Source organism: Lynx canadensis, chromosome E1 (genome assembly GCF_007474595.2).
Source record: "Lynx canadensis isolate LIC74 chromosome E1, mLynCan4.pri.v2, whole genome shotgun sequence".
In the NCBI taxonomy this organism is placed as follows: Eukaryota; Metazoa; Chordata; class Mammalia; order Carnivora; family Felidae; genus Lynx; species Lynx canadensis.
The window spans coordinates 40013221-40031265 of record NC_044316.2 but is presented as its reverse complement, the minus strand read 5'-3'; the positions used below and the strand labels follow the sequence as shown (position 1 = coordinate 40031265).

Sequence of the window (18045 nt, the reverse complement as noted above, 5' to 3'; positions counted from 1 at the left end):
GTGAATGATTGGCTGGCTGAATGACTTCTCTCTTCCCACCCACTGAGCCTCTCCCAACCTTCTCTAGCCAGTGGTGGGTGTGGTTTCTGCTCCCTTAGCACTGCCATAGGCAGAGGCCTTTCAAGAAGCCTACTGAGGATGACACTATTTTACTGGAGGAAAGGAGTAGATCCTTTCCAAATTCACTTGTCCCCTTCTTTAGTTCTCAATTAAAAAGTTTTAACCTCAAACTCCTCCAATTTTATTTAACCTCAGAAAACCCCGGTTTTATTCAAACCCACGAATACTATTGGTTCGAGTTCCCAGTCCAGACTGCATTCGGCAAAACAAGCGTGCCGAGCAGGGTGTTTCCATAAAGGATGAGTACTGGGGACACTATGGAGCAGGGACCTCACCCTGAGAGCTGCCTTATAAACTCCAGGGCAGGGTCTGGGGCGCCGTGCCACCCTTCCTAGGCTTAATGCTGAGATGGCACTCCCAGGCAGCTGACATGAAAGCAGCCTCATTAAAGGGTCAGCGTCATTAGGGTGATGAACCAGTTGTTGCTTGGAGATCCAGTGGGGATGAAAGGCGCGGGGTGAAGACGCCCTGCGTTCCCCTGGCTTGGTTGGGCAGGGCTTCCAAGGGCCGATGAAAGCTAGGGGAACTGGGCTCAAAGTGTCTCTTCTTGCCTTTCCCGGTAGGAAGCTGTGAACACACTCCAAGGTCAGGAAGGTAGTAGTGGGGGCTCTTTCCCTCCAGAGTGCTGGGTCACCGAGTCCCCAACCCAACCCAGACTCTCCTGAACCTTACTGGAGACTCTCTAGGATTGGAAGTTGCTATGGCAACGAGGCTCTCAGAATACTGAGAAGAGCTCAGGCCTAGAGAGGCATCACCCTCTTGTACCCCTCACTTCCGACGCACGGGTAAAGTGGCGCCTCCTACGCACAGGCACCGTCCCTGGGCCACCGGCCCGGCACGGAGACCACCGTGGACCTCCGGAGGCGGGAGGCCTCTCTGGCCCCAAGCGGAGCCTCTCGATGGTAGACGGGCCCGAGGGAGCCCCTCTGGGCGCAACGCCGCCGAGCGGCTCGATGCTCCAGCCGGAAGTGCTCTTCACCGCCTGCCTCCCACCCGCCTCTTTGGTCCCGGCGGTAAGATGGCGGCTGCCGCGGAGTGCGATGTGGTAATGGCGGCGACCGAGCCAGAGCTGCTCGACGACGAGGAAGCAAAGAGGTAACCGGGTAGCAGGGTAGTGGAAGGGGCGAGCTTCAGCTCCGTGGCCCCGGGAAACCCGTCCCTTCCGTGATGCAGCCCGTGTTGAGGCGACGCCCCGCCCTCCGCGACCCCCCCCCCCCATCTGAGATAAGTCCGGATGGACCCCCTGAAGGGGCGCTCCCGGAGGTCGGCCCTCCCCTCCTGCTTCCGCCTGGCTGGAGAGCTGAGGCACGGCCTGGTTCTCCAAGCAGGGAGCAATGTCGCTCTTAGTGTAGAGGCCGGGTCTCGGAGGGGACCTCAGAGGTCTGTTGTGGGGTGGGGGAGGCTGCGCGGCGACGATGACGACTTCCTTACATCGCCCCCGACCCCCGCCTGCTCTTGTTAACTTCTGTGCATTGTTGTCTATCAGCACTTTGCATCTCCGAAGCCCGTGTTCTCCTCACCCCCTCTCCTCAGTAATGTGTCCCAGCGACCACGAGCCTAGGTCCGAGCGTGTCTCCATTATTGACCTGGTGCCCCCTCCCCGTACCCCAGAAATCGGAGATGAGAGAGAAAGAAGAGTGAGGGGTTTGTCTCATGCTCTACGCGTCAAACTCCGGCCCTTCCGTCCTTCCGGAGTAAGATCCTCATTCTTTCCAGGACTGTTCTTTCTTAAGTTAAGCAGCAGAGAGGAAGGCAACTGCTTGGGCGCTGTTGGCACCGCTGGGCCGCCGCAGTGGCTCGAGATTGCCAGTCTGGACTAGCCAAGGGAGCTGCTGAGTGAGTGGTTTTCGAGAACACTCTGGATTCTGGCTACAGCTAAGGCAGGTTATTGGAACACAGTTGTGGGTAGTCATACTTGTCCTAATCCTGAAGGAGAATTAACGAAATGGTTCTGGAAGCGCGGGGCCCTTTCCTTATCAACTGCAGATTAATTGACTACAGTGCCCTCAGTCTCCTTCACTTGTCTTTCTTATCTTTGTACCAAACCCTGTCTGTATGGCTTCATTCTGGCTGCCTGAGATCTGAAACCAGGGTTCTGAGGATTTTTTATTATCCAAGTTAAAATACGGGGAGGTACTCAGGGTGGCAGAATGAATAGTTCTCAAGCTTCAGGGTAGTTTACTGCAGCCTGTGTCTCAAGGTCTGTTGAGAACTGAGAGGCTTGACACAGTGTTGTAGTAAGTCCTTGGGACGATCAGAGAAGGCAGGACACCAGAGTCTATAGTCTCTTTCTCTTCTTGGTTTTGAGTTTTCACAGAGGACCTATTTCTCAGGTGTTGAGGATTAGGCATCATTAAGGAACTACACAACGGGAAACAACTGCCCCCTCCCTCTCCTGTACATACCGAGCTTACGTTAATTGCAAGGATTTACTTTACTTGGGATTGTGAAGAATTCAGTGGTTTTTTTTTTTTTTTTTTCTTTTTTTTTTTGGTGCTATAGAGACTTGGGCTATATGTAGTAATTTGAAAAAAACCTTCTCTTACATAATATAGATCTCTGATGTAGGGACTGTCCCTAATTTGGGTTTTACTTCAAAGCCCTCTATCTGAAGCAGGTCCTTTTCCTTAAAAAACAAAAACAAAACAAAAACAACACACAGCCTTAGAGGATATTCTAACATAAAACTATAGTAAATGAACCTGAGGATACATTAAGAAACACAAAATGGGTGGGGCGCCTGGGTGGCTTGGTTGGTTAAACGACTTCAGCTCAGGTCATGATCTCACGGTCTGTGAGTTCGAGTCCCGAGTCGGGCTCTGTGCTGACAGCTCAGAGCCTGGAGCCTGTTTCAGATTCTGTGTCTCCCTCTCTCTCTGCCCCTCCCCTGTTCATTCTCTGTCTCTCTCTGTCTCAAAAATAAATGTTAAAAAAAAAAAAAATTAAAAAAAAAAAAAAAGAAACACAAAATGGGTGATGCTGTAATGTGACCACATCACACAAAAACATGGTATTTGGTAGAAGAGGTGTCAATGTAGGTTAACTCTGCCTTATTACATGGAATTTAAGATGTCATCGATTGTAAAACGCACAGTTGTTTTATCTGCCACTAAGAAAAGATACATCCTTGCTAAATAGACTTCCATGTTACACATATTTATATGCTCTCTTTTAGATACGGCTAAAAATGGATATTTATATCACTTATGTGAGCCAATCAAAAGGAAAGTATAGTGAAATTAAAAAAAAATTACAGTTTGATTTTCTGCCATATAAGGCATCCTTGGAGAGTAAGTAAGCACTGGAATCTAAGGAAAAAACCATGTTATGTATGGTTTATGTATGGTTTTCCAATGCTGAAAATGGAGTGATGATGTAGAAGTTTTGGAGGAAGGTGGTTTTACATTTTTCATGTGTCCTGGAATCCTGTGTACCCATAGCAGAAGGCAGGGATAGTAACATCCCTTACAGATGCCCTTTACTATCTGGCTTGGTTAGTCATTTGGCCAAGTTTGTGTCTCTTATTACAGTCCTACTACCAGTTCACTTGGGGACACCGGAGTTGATGGGTCTCTTGGGTTGTTTTTGTGAAGTCCAGCAAGGAATCCTTCCTTCTGTGCATCTTGGTTCAAGGGCTTGCTGCTGCTGCTAAATTGTTATGGTCCCACAGCGGCAAAACGAGAGGAGCTTTCAAGACTTGGGGCCTCATGGTTGCAGCATTTTAAAGGGCTACATGTTTTATTTCATTAACTAGTGTCTCTAGAGAGAAAAAAAATGTACTTCAATTTTTTTTTGCTTGTCACTCTGACAGAGTTCTTTTTCCTCCATAGCAGCTGAGAGGCTAAAATAAAAGATGTATTAGTTGGCATCCAAAATAGATCAGGGTTCTGAACATGAAGATTATTTGTTTCTCTTTGCCCACCAAAACAGATAAAGCTACTTGGGGAGCCAGAGAGCTAAATTTCAGAGGTTTTACAATTCAGCTAATTTAATTTAATTTCAAGCCTTACATTTTCCTGGGAAGATGCTGATTGCTTTATGTAATGTATGAATACCGGTCTTGAATGAAGGCTGTCTGGTCACATTTCCTGGGCTGGGGAGGTCACCGTAGGTAGTCTTTATTATGGTAATATCGAAGGATTTCCAGTTGTTCCTCCACAGAGGAGACACTTCTGTGTCTCAGCGTATATCAGGCATGACTGGACAGTAGGGTCTAAAAGAAAACAGAAGCCATAGATTTAGAAGACAGAACATCCTTTTCTGATTCTTTGATAATCTTTTCCATATCTGTGTGAATGCACGCAAGAACATTAGGTCCCTTCTTAGTATCCAGGATTGTAAGCTCTGTAGAGTTTGCTTTTTATTTCTCTTCCTATTGCTGCTGGGAAGCACTGAACCCTGAATCCATATCCCAGGGTCTGCAGTAGGTGCTATTTATTTTACTACAGATTCCTGGCACATTTTGGTGTTTGTGGCCATAGCCGAAGAGCTTGTAGTGTTCGTTGTCTTCCCCAGCTCTTCTTCCTCACTTTGTTTTAAATTCTTAGACATTTGTCTCTCTAAACTTTGTCTTCAAGGTCATGAAATGAAGCTAGACATTTCAGTAAGCCTGCAAGCTGAATGGGATATTATCTTTGACCTTAAACCCAAATCAGTGAAAACAGTGTTTGCAGCCTTCATTTTCATTTTGGTATACTCTTAAGTGCGGGGTCAGTGGTGAAGAAATGAGAGGCGGGACAAATAAGTCATGGTTAAGGAACGGATAAACCTAGGAATACAGAATCCCAAACCAGCAAATTAATTGAATCTGATTTTAACAAGTGGCAAAATTGTTAAATCAGGGGCACGTGGCTGGCTCAGTGTCACTTTTGATCTCAGGGTCGAGTTCAGGCCCTACATTGGGTGTAGAGATTACTTAAAAATAAAATCTTTGAAAAAATTGTTAAGTCATAACTAGAGCAAAGGTAGAGCACAGAGAAAGGGTCTCTCTGTCCTTGCTGCTTTAATTCAAGTCCACATGCTAACCAGAACCAGATACCAACCAAATTGAGCCAAGTTGAGTGGCAGTTGCTCTAGTGTCTATTCCGTTCCAACGACCTTAACTCTGATTGGCTTAAAACCCAGGCTTTTTGAACATTCTAGCCAATCAGGGATGAGTGTAGTCATCGAAGCTAGTATTTTAAAAGTTTTTAAAAGCTGAGTACTGGGCACTTGCCTTTGCTTTTTTTCTCTAGGACTTTAGAAGATTGGAGAACAATGGTCAGCGGCTGCCTAGGTGCCTTGTGGTCTGATGCGCAGTCCCTCTGAGAGCCCATTTCTCCCTTACTCCACTAATGTTTGGTCCCTTTTCTTCAGTGCTGAGTGATGTGGAAGTTACTTAGAGGTCGTTCCAGGTATTCTTTTAAACTCTCTGAATTTCAGCAGTAAGACCGGATTCGTCGTGCAAATTATCTCAGTGTTTATTCATTTTATTGGATTGACAATTTGTTTTCTTCCCCATTCAGATCAAAATAACAGTTCCTCTGTTTTATCCCACCATTGGCAGGGGGATGAATGTTTGAGGCTTTTGAGAATGAAAATATGAGGAGGAATATTTGACTTTCAAAGTCTAATTCTGATACCTAATATTCTGGTGTTGTGTGACTTAAAGTTTTTGTGGGGAAGCTAGATTGTCAGATCAACAAAGTGTTAACCATTTCTTCTGATTCTCTTGTTAGCCTTTGGGGGAGGGGTGTATGAGGCAAGCAGCATTTTCTCTTGTTTTTGGTCTGTCCTGAGTTTTTCCTCTGGCAGTTGGAGATAGTCAACCTCCTGTTAAAATAAGGAACCAAGAGAACTCTGGAAGCAACATACCAGTTGACAACCTAGACTCCGCACTCTGGTTTTCATCTCTACCCACTCACTCCCTCCCCTCCCCCCAAGAAAAAAACCTCAGCAGCTTTTTTCTTAATTATAGTTCCTAAGTTCTAGATTTTTGTTGTGTACTAATGTCCCCATGAGGGAAGTAGTGGATCTCACAGAATGGGGAACCAAGGGATAGAAAATGGTGGGTTTGGGAGTGTGTTATGAAAACAAGCCTCTGGCTATTGCTGAAAGGCCAATGCCATGTGGACTCAAGAGTGGCTTCTGAGAAGCTTGTTTCCCCAGGTCTCCTCTCCCCCGGAGTAAAGAAGATTAGGTAGATGCCACAGATTGTGATACCTCCCATTTAAGGAACTAGCATAAATGTATTACGGTTGAGTCAGCTATTTCATATGACTATCTTTTCTGCCTGCATTAGTGGGATTTCCGTCTGGATGGATCCATTAGTTGGTTGCCTTGTCCCCCCCACTGAATAAGACATTGCCAACTCCATGGTGTTGCCTGGTGTCCTTCCCTGCTTGAGCAGTAGAGAGTGCTACTGCCTTGTGTAGCCTGTATCTGTGACTCCACTTGGTGCCTCTTGGTCCCTTCTGGTTCTGCCCCTGTTGAGGCTTCCCCCTGAATGTCCAGAAAGAGAACACTTTGAACTGGTATGTTGTTAATGAGTTTTCTTCATCTCGATCTCCTCTCTTTTAGGAGAAGGCTGGGTATTTTAATTGTGCTTTAAAGTGAAAGCAGAAGCTGTTTATTCTAAAGCAAATTGGGTAAAGGATGCTGGGTAGCCCACTTTTACCAACTGGTAGCCATTGGACAGCCCACCCTCTGTTTTCGCTGGACCATTATGAAGCCTTTATTCACACTCAGCATATAGCACTTGCATTTAGCAAGCACTGAATCTGTGGAATTGTTCCAAGTCATATGTGGCTTCCGCCTATAAAACTTGTCGCTTCATCCCTAGACTAGTTACAAAAGAAAGAACAGTTTACTCATTTGGTGAGATGGAATAAAAATAAGGCTCCTGGGCTCTTTTTACTTTATTGTCGTGGAGGTCAGAGAGAGTACAGCATGAAACAGGCCCATGACATGTCTTCGGGGACAAGAGGTCTTGGTCTGTGGGAAGGAGGAAGGAATTTCTACTCTGAGACTGGCCAAGATCCCGTAAATTCTAAAGGGTGGAGGACATTTCTAGATCAACGGGCAACTAGTAAACTTGACTGAAAAAAAGAAATGGGTGCAACAATCACAGAGTGAAGGTGACATTTTGGAATTAGTAATTATAATAAGATTGCATAAAGGTTGATTTATGGGCAATATAAAGTATTGTTAGTAGATATCTTTTTTTTTTTTTTTAACGTTTATTTATTTGAAATAGAGTGCAAGTGGGGGAGTGGCAGAGACTGAGGGAGACAGAGAATCCGAAGCAGGTTCCAGGCTCCAAGCTGTTAACGCAGAGCCTGATACGGGGCTCATACCCACCAACTGTGAGGTCATGACCTGAGCGCAAGTCAGATGTTTAACCAGACTGAGCCACCCAGGCGCCCCTAGATATCTTTTTTCTAAGATTCTTTCTGCCAATAAAATAGTCTCCAAAACCAAAGGCCCTGAAACACTCCTTTGCTCTAACAAAAGAAATCATCTTGTCCTGAGTTGTAATTTTAGCATTTAGATGTTTCTTCCACAGTAAGGGTAGCAGAATACATCAAGAAAATGCAAAAAAAAGAGGTGCAAAAAAAAAAAAAAAAGATTTCAAGCTTCTGCATTTCTTTTGATTTAAACTATTATAAATGGTTTTTGGAGAACTGAATGTTATTAAAAGTATATTATTGTAGCCAAATACTTGAAATAGATAAAAGCAGTCTGGTATGTTTTTGTCATACAAAAATCAGATTAGTGTTTCCTAGGTTGCAAATATTACAGAATAGTGACCTATGTTAGTCTGTATTTTTCATTCACTGAGGTAATTAAATCTTAAAATGATACGGTACAAGTGATGAAGCATCTCATCCCTCTTTTAATAATTCACAAATACTGAAACATGAAACAGTTCCAAAGAGAGCCAAGTCATTGAGGATGTTTTAAAAACTGCCACCCAGTGAATCCTGCATCAATGAAAGCGGATGAGTAAAATTCTCTGCATAACTCTTTCATTGCTAAGAGACAGACTAGTTTCCCTAAGGCAAAGATCTTGTTTAAGTGTTCAAGTTGGAATATTTAGAGAGAAAATGAAGATTTTTGTAGAGCATCTAATTGGGGTCATGTTGCAATGTCAGCTGCAGTGTTTTAAGGTATGTTTAATTTAGCTGAGCTGTAAATGTGCAAAGTTGACTGGTGATTGTAAGCCCTAGTTGTCTGACTTGATCACATAATGCTGAGCCCTACTAAGACCTGTGTGATACCAAATGATTCCGTTGGCCTTTTGTTGGAGTAATTAGCATCTGTGATGCTAAATTGGGAGAGAGAGTATAACTGCATGATCAGAGGACACACAGATTTTTCACACGTGTGTAGTGTAGAAGAGCAGGTTATGAGGCTGCAGTTTTCTGAAGTTTGATGAAGTTATTTCCAAAAAATAAATACATTTTAAAAAAGCAAAGCAGACTAAGAGCAGAATGTAGTCTGCTTATCTGTATGTTTGAGAGAAGGCCTGCCGGGCCCTCTGGTGAGATCCTGTTGTTTGGGACCCTCCCTATAACCTCCAAAGAGGATAGAGAGTTTTGAAAATCTTTCAGTGGCTCTTTTCACAGGAATTTGTTGCTGGCTGTTAAAGGGAAAGGACTGGTTTGGTGGAGGCTAGAGTCTTTCTTTCCCTGTGTCTCCTGGTGAGTCAGAGTGGCGAAGCTTATTCTGCTTAGAGATTGGGTGGGAAACTAGATAAATTAGTTTTAATCTAAAAACCTTGATGCCAGCTGACAGGATCTAGTGGGCAAGAATCACCAGACTGTTGGAGTTAGGGAACGTGTGCAGCTGCCTTGGATGCCTCTCCGGCTCTTCCTCTGCCGAAGGACATGTGATAGTATCACCATAACCACTTCAGGAGGCCAGGATCTTCCTTGGAAATGCTTTGAAAATCTGAAAAAGCACTAGAGATACAGTGTGGCTATTAATAGCTCCATCAGGTCAGTCAGTTAGGGCCAAGTCTATATTTTGATGTGATACTATATTTCAAGGTTTGATCTGAATTTCGTTTTGTGGCCTTAGAAAATAATTGGTAGCTTAATTAGTCCCTTTGGGAATCCTTTCCTCTTTTTGGTTAGTCCAGGTGAGCCTAATTAATCCTAATTCTTCTTTCTCAGTGCCCATGTGTTTTGGTAGGTACGTGTTGTAACCTCACTTTGTTACCCATCGACTCTGGCAGCGAGCGGTGTGACAGATACCAGTGCCAGATTGCCCTCAATTCCGGTGTTAACCAGCTCTTCTCCTTCTTTTCCAGTCCCACGCCTTTGACATCTCATCCTTCAGTCCCTTTGCTGTAAGGGCAACTTGAACAAGCTTCAGCCCTTTCTCAGACTCCCAGGGCAGGACTTGAATGGATTTGACCCTGGAATTGTTCCTGATGCAGCCTTGTTCAGTTCTTGCTGCTGCCATGCTGGATTCCAAAGATCCACTTTTTCCTCGACTGGTCTCACAGGGTCAGGCCCATTGGTTAAAGCTTGTCGCATACTTGGTGGGGAGGTTCAAAATGGAGGAGGGACTCCACTTTGGGAGTTGGACCTGGAGGCAAAAAATAAGCCCTTCAGCCTAAAAGCACTAAGTGCCCATTGTTTAGGCAGCTGTTAATCAACCATGTTTCTATGAAAATAAGTCCTTTTCATGAGGCAATTGTGTGGGAATAGCTAATTCTGGCCTGATGCTGTGCAGTGTGAGGTTAAAAACATGGTAACTTGTCACAACACAATTCTTCTTGTTCTTTCTGCTGTGGGCTGACTCTACATTACTCGCTTTGTTTGCTCTAGAATGGAATCTACTCACCATTTACTAAAATGAAATGCATTTCTTGGTGGAGGCAAAGTCCAGTTCACTAGGTCTTGCATCTTAAAGAGAAAGGAGCCCTGCTCTCTGTGACTAATTGTTAGGAATGTCATTTAGCTTGTTTAGATCCAGATTGTAGTCCTGGAGTTGGATTTTACACGCTGTGGCTGTTTTATGTCTTAGTTTGAAGAAATTCACGCTCGTTGCCCATGTCTTGTTCCTAGCAAGACAGATTAATTTTTAAAGTCTTAGTTAGGCAATAGATAGAGATGAGCATTAGAGAGAAAGCTAAGTGTAGTAGATAGCACAGTGCACAGGCTTTGAAATCTGACAGGTGTGGCTCCACATCCTGACCTTGGGCCAGTTTTTAACCTTCTACCCCTTATTTTACTCCTATGAGAAAGGGGAATAATGTGAAACACCTGATGGGAAGATAACATATGGAAAGTACCAGACTTCAGTAATTGATACTGACTTTCCACAGAAATCATCCTTTGCCTTTTTGCTAAAAGCCAGTGCTGAACTTCCTTGTATCCATGGGTGTTAGTGTTTCAGGAAAGACAGAGCACCTTTCTGTAGCTCTGCAGATTGCTTCACCTTTGACTAACAAGCTTTATACTGCTGATATAGTGTCTGTTCACATGCCTGGATGCCTTTGGCTTTCCTCTAGGATTTGCGTATTCTTAGCCACTAGCCTAAAAGAGAAGGCTAGATCTTTTCAGGTACATCTTCAGTGTTTCCTTTGAATTTACCATTTCATGTCTTCACAATGGTTTGACTCAGCTTCTGGCATCCAGGGTTGGGGAAACCATTTCTTCAGATCTCTTGGCATGTCTGCTCTTAAAAGATAGGCTCCTCATAGTTTTTATAGTGCCTTGCTTAATTTATAGAGTTACAGGATGGTGTCTGCCATGTAGAAAGGTTGCAGTTGGTCCTGTAAATCTTGCAGCTGGGGGATCCTTCTTGAGGACTTAATAGCAGATGGCCTCTTTACAGCATTGTGACAGTTGGTGTAATAAAATTATTCAAACAGATTCATGTCCATCACAGTTCAAATCTGTCAGCATTTGTAGATCATTCCCATTTTCTTTCTCCTTTCTTCTGGCAGCCTTTTCATGTTAGTAGGGCTTGCCAGAACAGTGATGGAGAAGAATAGAAAGGGAGAGGGCCTCAATTTAAAAGGAGAGCAGCTTTGCTACTTTGTAGTTTAAAATATGTAAATAAAAAAATCACAAATCTTCCCAATGCTGATGTCTGTAGAATCAAGCTGTAAACTCCCATACCATCACCAAAGTTAAGAACTAGGTACTTTTGTCCTTGCTTCCCTTGAACTGGGTTCTCTTGTGTGTGTGTAGAGGACAGAAAAAGAAACAGATTCTTACAGCAAAAATGCTCAGGTATTTAGTTATATTGCAGTAACCATTTTGGTAAAGAATTATCTTTGTCACTCAAAGATAATTGAGTCATTAGAATGATTTGGGGTATCTTTGATAGAGGTTAGTAGTTCTTTTGAAACATTGTTGGTCATGTCTTAATTCTAGTTCCTTGGTCTGGAGTATAATTCTCACATAACATTGTTCCTTTTGGAAAGAACAATTTGTCTAATGGTACAGCTTCAAAAAATGGATCTTGGAGTAGGGCAAAAATTCTGATACTACCCATTTGGTGGTTATACAAGGTACAGTAGGAACGGTATAGGGGGCAGTAAGAACCCACCCAGATGTGATAGGCAGAGAGAGTGTCAGTAGATGGGTACTTCTCAAAGCATATCCCCGGCAGGCTGTACCTCGTATGTCCCTGTTACCCACGTTCTTGGTCTCTGCTGTCACTCAACTCCGTCCTCCATCTTAAACATCAATATGCTCTGCTTTTAACTCCTTTGCCACCTGCTTTTGCTCTGCTTGTCCTTTCAGTGACAAATGCATGAGCCAGTTTTCAAGAGAACAGATCATTAGAACTCTAAAGATGTGACCCATTTCACATTAAGAAGTCATTGCCCCAGAATGGAATGATCTGTAACTGATTTTTTATGGTTGCTAAAGAGGCAGAAGTTGTGGCACAGTGGAAAGGAAATAAATAGAAAAATTCTGGGGCTCCTGGCTGGCTCTGTTGGAGGAACATACAACTCTTGATCTCGGGATCATGAATTCAGGCTCCATGTTGGGTGTAGAGATTACTTAGGTGGGTAAGTAGGTAGGTAGATAGATAGATAAACTTTAAAAAATTTTTTAGTTTCTGTGAGAGGATGTCTAAATTTGCCTGTTGTATGGGGTGTGACTGTAGGCCAGAATAGTGAGGAAAGGCAGGCAACACAAGAGAGGTTTTCTTCATTTAGTTTAAACGTATCTGACCCAAAAAAGCCCCCCCAAAAAACAGCATTGAACAAATCTATAAATTCCTTCAAGTATCGCACTAACTTTCAGCTCAATATGCCCAGAGCTGTAGACCAAAGATTGCTCCCATGAGATTACAGAGGTTATTCCCTGTGTAAAATAACGTGCCCTTCTTTCTCTTTTCAGGGAAGCAGAGTCTTTCAAGGAACAAGGAAATGCATACTATGCCAAGAAAGATTACAATGAAGCTTATAACTATTATACAAAAGCCATAGGTGAGAAGGACCTACTGCCTATGCTGAAAGATAAATTTGCTGAATACCATTATAAGTAGCCCCTCTCGAAGAAGTAGCCTTTGGCGTAGTGGGTTCATAACTGTTATGAACTCTTTTGGACTTAATGGCATGTGAACTCTTTTGGACTTAATGGCTTCATGAGGGATGACGCTTTCTAGCTCAAATGGGTAGTTTAAAGGCAATTCCAGAAATTCTAGATCTAATGGCAAAAAGATAACCGCCTAAATGCATCTCAGCCATTTCCAGTTCATTTAACTATCTTAGAAAATGGCCCTTGTAGATATTATCAAGCCTTAACTACTTCCGTGCTCAATTTGCCAGCATATTTTAATCCCATGTCAGCATGTTTCTCACCTAACTTGCTTACAGGTTCTCTACCCCTAATTCAACAAATGCAAATTCATTTTCATGTCTTATTACATAAAATACAATTCATTAAGAAGATGAATATGCTGACATCTCCCAACTTTATCCTGAAAAGATAATCAGAGCACTTTCAAGCTAAGTGTAAATTATTTTTAAGCAACTTCCTTTTTCATTGGTTGCACCATTGCTGCTGTCCATTTGCACAAGTAGTCAAAAATTTGGCCATGGCCTTTTAAACAGAGTATGTCAGCATTCCTGTTAGAGTTTGATTGCCTTGATACAGTTCTGAGGGAGATGGCCCCGCAGTTTTTGAGGCAGTGACTTGGTTAAGCTGTATTTTACTTTCTTCTGCCCTTCCTGTAGATATGTGTCCTAAAAATGCTAGCTATTATGGGAATCGAGCAGCCACCTTGATGATGCTTGGAAAGTTCCGGGAAGCTCTTGGAGATGCACAGCAGTCCGTGAGGTTGGATGACAGTTTCGTCCGGGTACGTGATGTGACCACTTGGCTGGGGCAGAGGGGCGGCAGGTGGGGGGGGATTGACTGGGGAGAAATGGTTGGGGAAAGATCAGCTGGGGAGGACCGGTTGTTTCAATTAAATTCTCTGTCCCAGAGCTTCTCAGTCTAGACACTGTAGACATTTGGGACCAGATCATTCTTTGTCATGGGGAGCTATCCTGTGCATTGTATGATGTTTAGCAGCATCCCTGGCCCTTAACCACTGGGTATAAGTAGCACCCCCCCCACCCCCACCCTGGCCCCAGTGGTGACAACCAGAAATGTCTCTAACATTGCTAACCATCTAACCATCCCATGGAGGGCAGAATCTCCCTTGGTAAGAACCACTGCTCTGGCTATTTTCATCCCATGTCGGTTTTCTGTGGGTGTTTCTTGCTGCTGTTGATTGCTTTTTGCTTGGCCAGTCATGCTCCTTTTCTTCCCTCTTTCTGTTTCTTCTAGGGACATCTACGAGAGGGTAAATGCCACCTATCTCTAGGGAATGCCATGGCAGCATGTCGTAGTTTCCAGAGAGCCCTAGAACTGGATCACAAAAATGCTCAGGCACAACAGGAGGTATGGTTCTGATCTTGTGTGTAGGGAAAAAGACAATGTGGTATAGTGACCTGAAAGTCAGAACTGAGAGCTGGAAAAAAAGAACTGAGCTAGTTTCACTCCTGCCATCGGCCACACCTGGCTAACTGTAGGCAGTCTCATAGTCTGTCTGAGGCTTGATTTTGTGTATGTAGACAGTTTTGAGTATGATTTATAGGTTTAGGAATCTGTGAAAACTGGAGGGTTTCTGAGATTCCTGGGGTGGGCAGATGCTGCAAGGAACTGATTTGAATGAAGTTGAAGAATCTGAGTAAATTCAAATCCTGATTAAATTGGTAGCAGCTAAAACATGTTTTAGTTCCGTTTCCATATATACCCTGTTTACCTCTGGTTGCATTTTAGTGAGAATCTGGAAACTTCTGCTCGACCTCTGACAATGCCTTGCCCTTATTTTATATCTTTCAAGGCATGATTCTTGTATTCTTGACTTTAAGTTCAAACTGAGGGTGCAGGTTGGGCTTTACCCTTCACCAACTTGATTTGTAAAGTCTGTGGTTCTGATTTTCTTGAACTAATAATTCATCAAAGCCTTAATTTTTGTGTTTGTTGAACCTATAACTTCATTAAAACTTTCCTTATCTGATTTTCTGGTATAGTTCAAGAATGCTAATGCAGTCATAGAATATGAGAAAATAGCAGAAACGGATTTTGAGAAGCGGGATTTTCGGAAGGTAAAGTATAACTATGGGGAGATCTCACCTACCCTTTGTCACAAGGTTTCGTGTGTGTGCGCGCGCGCGTGTGTGTGTGTGTGGTATAGTACACAAGATCCAGAATAATCAGTTACCACTTTATTTTGACTTTTTTTTCTTTTTTTTTTTTTCTCTCTCTTTTAAAGACTGTTTTTTTTAAGAGCAGTTTTAGGTTCACGGCAAAATTGAGAGGAAGGTAAAAAGAGTTCTCCTATGCCCTCTACCCCCCCTCCCCACATACATAGCCTCCCCCATTATCAACATTCCCCCACCAGAGGTACGTTTGTTACAGTCACATTTTTGACAGTTGTGAATAGAGCTGCTCTAAACATCTGTGTGCAGGTTTTTGTGTGGGCATAAGTTTTCACTCCTTTTGGGTAAATACTAAGAAGTGCAGTTGCTGGATCATATGGTGGAAGTATGTTAAGTTTGCAAGAAACCACCCAAATGGCTGTACCATTTTGTATTCCCGCCAGCAATGAGTGAGAGTTCCTGTTGCTCCACATCATCACCAGCATCTAAAAATTTTTTGGGCCAAGGTACTTATTTTCTTAATAATATTTGGCTTTATGATGAAAAGCAATAATAGTTTACTTGAGTTTGTTCCTGGTTTTGATATAAGATGGTAGCCTAAAAGTGTGCTGCTAATAGAGGAAACACTGGTTGGAATTAAATATTATGTTTGGATAATCCATTTTTATTTAAATAATGGGAGCTAGCTCTAACTCTTGCTTTATGTGAACTGGATGCAGCTGTAACTAAAAAGTAGAGGCTCCTTTTAGATTCTTGAACAGTGTATGTAACCTGTCATCAGTACCATTTTGATATTAGGCTTTTTTGCTTTTTAAGTTTTTATTTAGAGAGAAAGTGTGAGTGGGGGAGAGGCAGAGAGAGAGACTCCCTAGCAGGCTCTGCACTGTCAGCGCAGAGCGCAGTGTGGGGTTCAAACCCACGAATTGTGAGACCGTGACCTGAGCCAAAGCTGGAAGGTTCACCGACTGAGCCACCCAGGGGCCCCATTGATGTTAGGCCTTTCTATGAAAACCCACTAGTCTCCTTTATGGGGCCGTGTGACAGTCCCATGAAAATTAATGTGCCAAAAAGATTGCCCTGTCTGAAAACATGCGAAGGGTATAAAAGTTTGAGATATCTTTCTAGATCTTGTTTATAGTGGTTATGCCTCATCTGTATAGTTCTGAATTCCCTTCTTTAGATGATATTTTGACGTAGCTTTCATTAGTTTCAAAAGGGACGGTGAATGGCTCCCAAAAAAGTTAAAAACCACTGATCAGGATCAGTTTTCAGAATCACTTAAAAGAGGTTTGTATTGGATCGGTTGAGTGGTCGACCCTTGATTTTGGCTCAGGTCATGACCTCATGGTTGGTTTGAGCCCTGAGTCAGACTCTGTGCTGACATTGTAGAGCTTGCTTTGGATTCTCTCTCTCCCTCTCTCTCCCTCCCCTGCTTGTGCTCATGCTCTTTCTCAAAAATATAAAATAAACTTTAAAAATTAAAAAAAAAAAAAAGTTTGTATCATCCAGGGAACAGGTGAGAATTTGCTCAGTGCTTTCTGTGAAAGGGACTCAATAAATGTTTGATAAAAGGATACAGTTAAGAATTATTCATAAGTCAAAAACTGTGCAGGTCTTTTATTTGGTAATAAATATTTCTGATTAGCTTATGCAGAGTCCCAGCATTAACTTATCAGCATCCCTCTTCTGTCCATTGGTTTTAATAACCACAGTGTCTTTGTAATAACCACGGTGATTCATAAGTTTTTTTATTGTGTGTGTGTGTGTATCTGGAAAGCGATTCTGCCTTCTGTCATGTTTTCTGAGGTTTACATAGGCAAAAGCTTTGTCTCAAAAGGCAATCTTTTGAGTTTCTTTTCTCTCTTGCCCACTCTGGAGCCAGAATCCCCAGTTTGTGACAGAATCCTCTGTTTGTGACATCCCAGCCCCCCCACTGTAGCTCATGGTGATGTCACAAATGAAGAATTATGATCCTGGCAGGGGAAGCAGATGAACTTGGAAGAAACAAAGATCTTCTTTGCCTGCAGCTGTCCCTGGTCGTGGGGAGATGGGGGTGGGAAGTGAGGCACTGAGCTTCGGCTCACACTCCACTGACCCGATGGGCAGAACCATCTCCGCACAGAGCGTTGCGAAGGCAGCAGGGTGTGGCTGCTTACATTTGACTGCTTCACCTCCCCCCCAATTATTTTTCTGTCGAAGGGAGAAAAGGTCAGCACCGTGACTCTACATCATACCTAAAACTTCATACAGTCCTGGGACTTCCAGGATAGTAACCCGTGCCCTGAAAGAGAGGCGCCCCACCACTGCTCTGAACCCTGCAAGGAGTCTTCCCAGTGGAGCAGAGCAGCTCGTGGGGTTTCCCTGTTTCCACATATTTTCAAATTAAAATTTTTGAATAGGTGCCATTCATCGTTAAAAGAAGTGGAAACAGATACTCAGTGATAGGTATTCCGCCCGAACTTGATTTCCATCTGCTTAGTTCTCACCCACTAAAGTAACCACTGTTCTTGTTTCTTCTGTTCCCTTCCAGTTTAGTTGTACACATATAAGCAAAGAGAAGCATAGATTTCTAATTTTTTTGTTTTTGCATGAGAGGAAGGAAATAATGCTGTATACTGTTCTATACCTTTTGTTTTCCCCCCTCCCCCACTTAGACCTTGAAATCTTTATTAATATATGGAGAACGTCTTTATTATATTTTAGAGGCATGTAGCATCCCATTATATGAATGTCTAACCAGTTGCCTGTTTGCTGGAATTAGTCCTATTTCTGCTTCTGAGTTTTCAGACTTCATCTCTTCCTGATCCCCAGGGCCAGATTCTGAGAGGAAATGGGTGTCCCTTAATTCCACATTTCTCCTTTGGGTCATTTATTACTGGACAAGAAGGTGATTCAGCAAGGATCTCCCAGGAATAGCAGCTAACCCAAAACTGAAAGCTCAGAGAACAAACTTCTGAAAAGAGAAAAAGGGTGAGGGCGGGGGGCACCAATTTCTGCTCAGGTCGTGATCTCACAGTCCGTGAGTTCGAGCCTCGCTTCGGGCTCTGTGCTGACAGCTCAAAACGTGGAGCCTGCTTCGGATTCTGTGTCTCCCTCTCTGCCCCTCCCCTGCTTGCGCTCTCTCTCTGTCTCAGAAATAAACAAACATTAAAAAAAAAACGGGGAGGCACCTGGGTGGCTCAGTTGGTTGAACGTCCAACTTTGGCTGAGGTCCTGATTTCTTGGTTTGTGACTTCAAGCCCCACGTTGGGCTCTGTGCT

General features: G+C 43.3%; 1 protein-coding gene across 2 annotated transcripts in view; it reads left to right on the top strand.

Moving 5' to 3' along the window:
- Positions 1–1099: 1099 nt before the first annotated feature.
- The window catches only part of DNAJC7 (DnaJ heat shock protein family (Hsp40) member C7), a 29213-nt gene continuing 12267 nt past the window's right edge, over positions 1100–18045 (top strand). The window contains exons 1-6 of one of the 2 annotated variants that reach the window (XM_030295076.1): positions 1129–1215; positions 5355–5513; positions 12471–12559; positions 13310–13434; positions 13908–14021; positions 14657–14731. In XM_030295076.1, the coding sequence (XP_030150936.1) occupies positions 5485–5513; positions 12471–12559; positions 13310–13434; positions 13908–14021; positions 14657–14731 (432 nt within the window). In that variant the 5' untranslated portion in view covers positions 1129–1215; positions 5355–5484. Of the gene's footprint in view, positions 1216–5354; positions 5514–12470; positions 12560–13309; positions 13435–13907; positions 14022–14656; positions 14732–18045 lie in introns of both variants that reach the window. The other variant, XM_030295075.2, reaches the window with a different exon arrangement.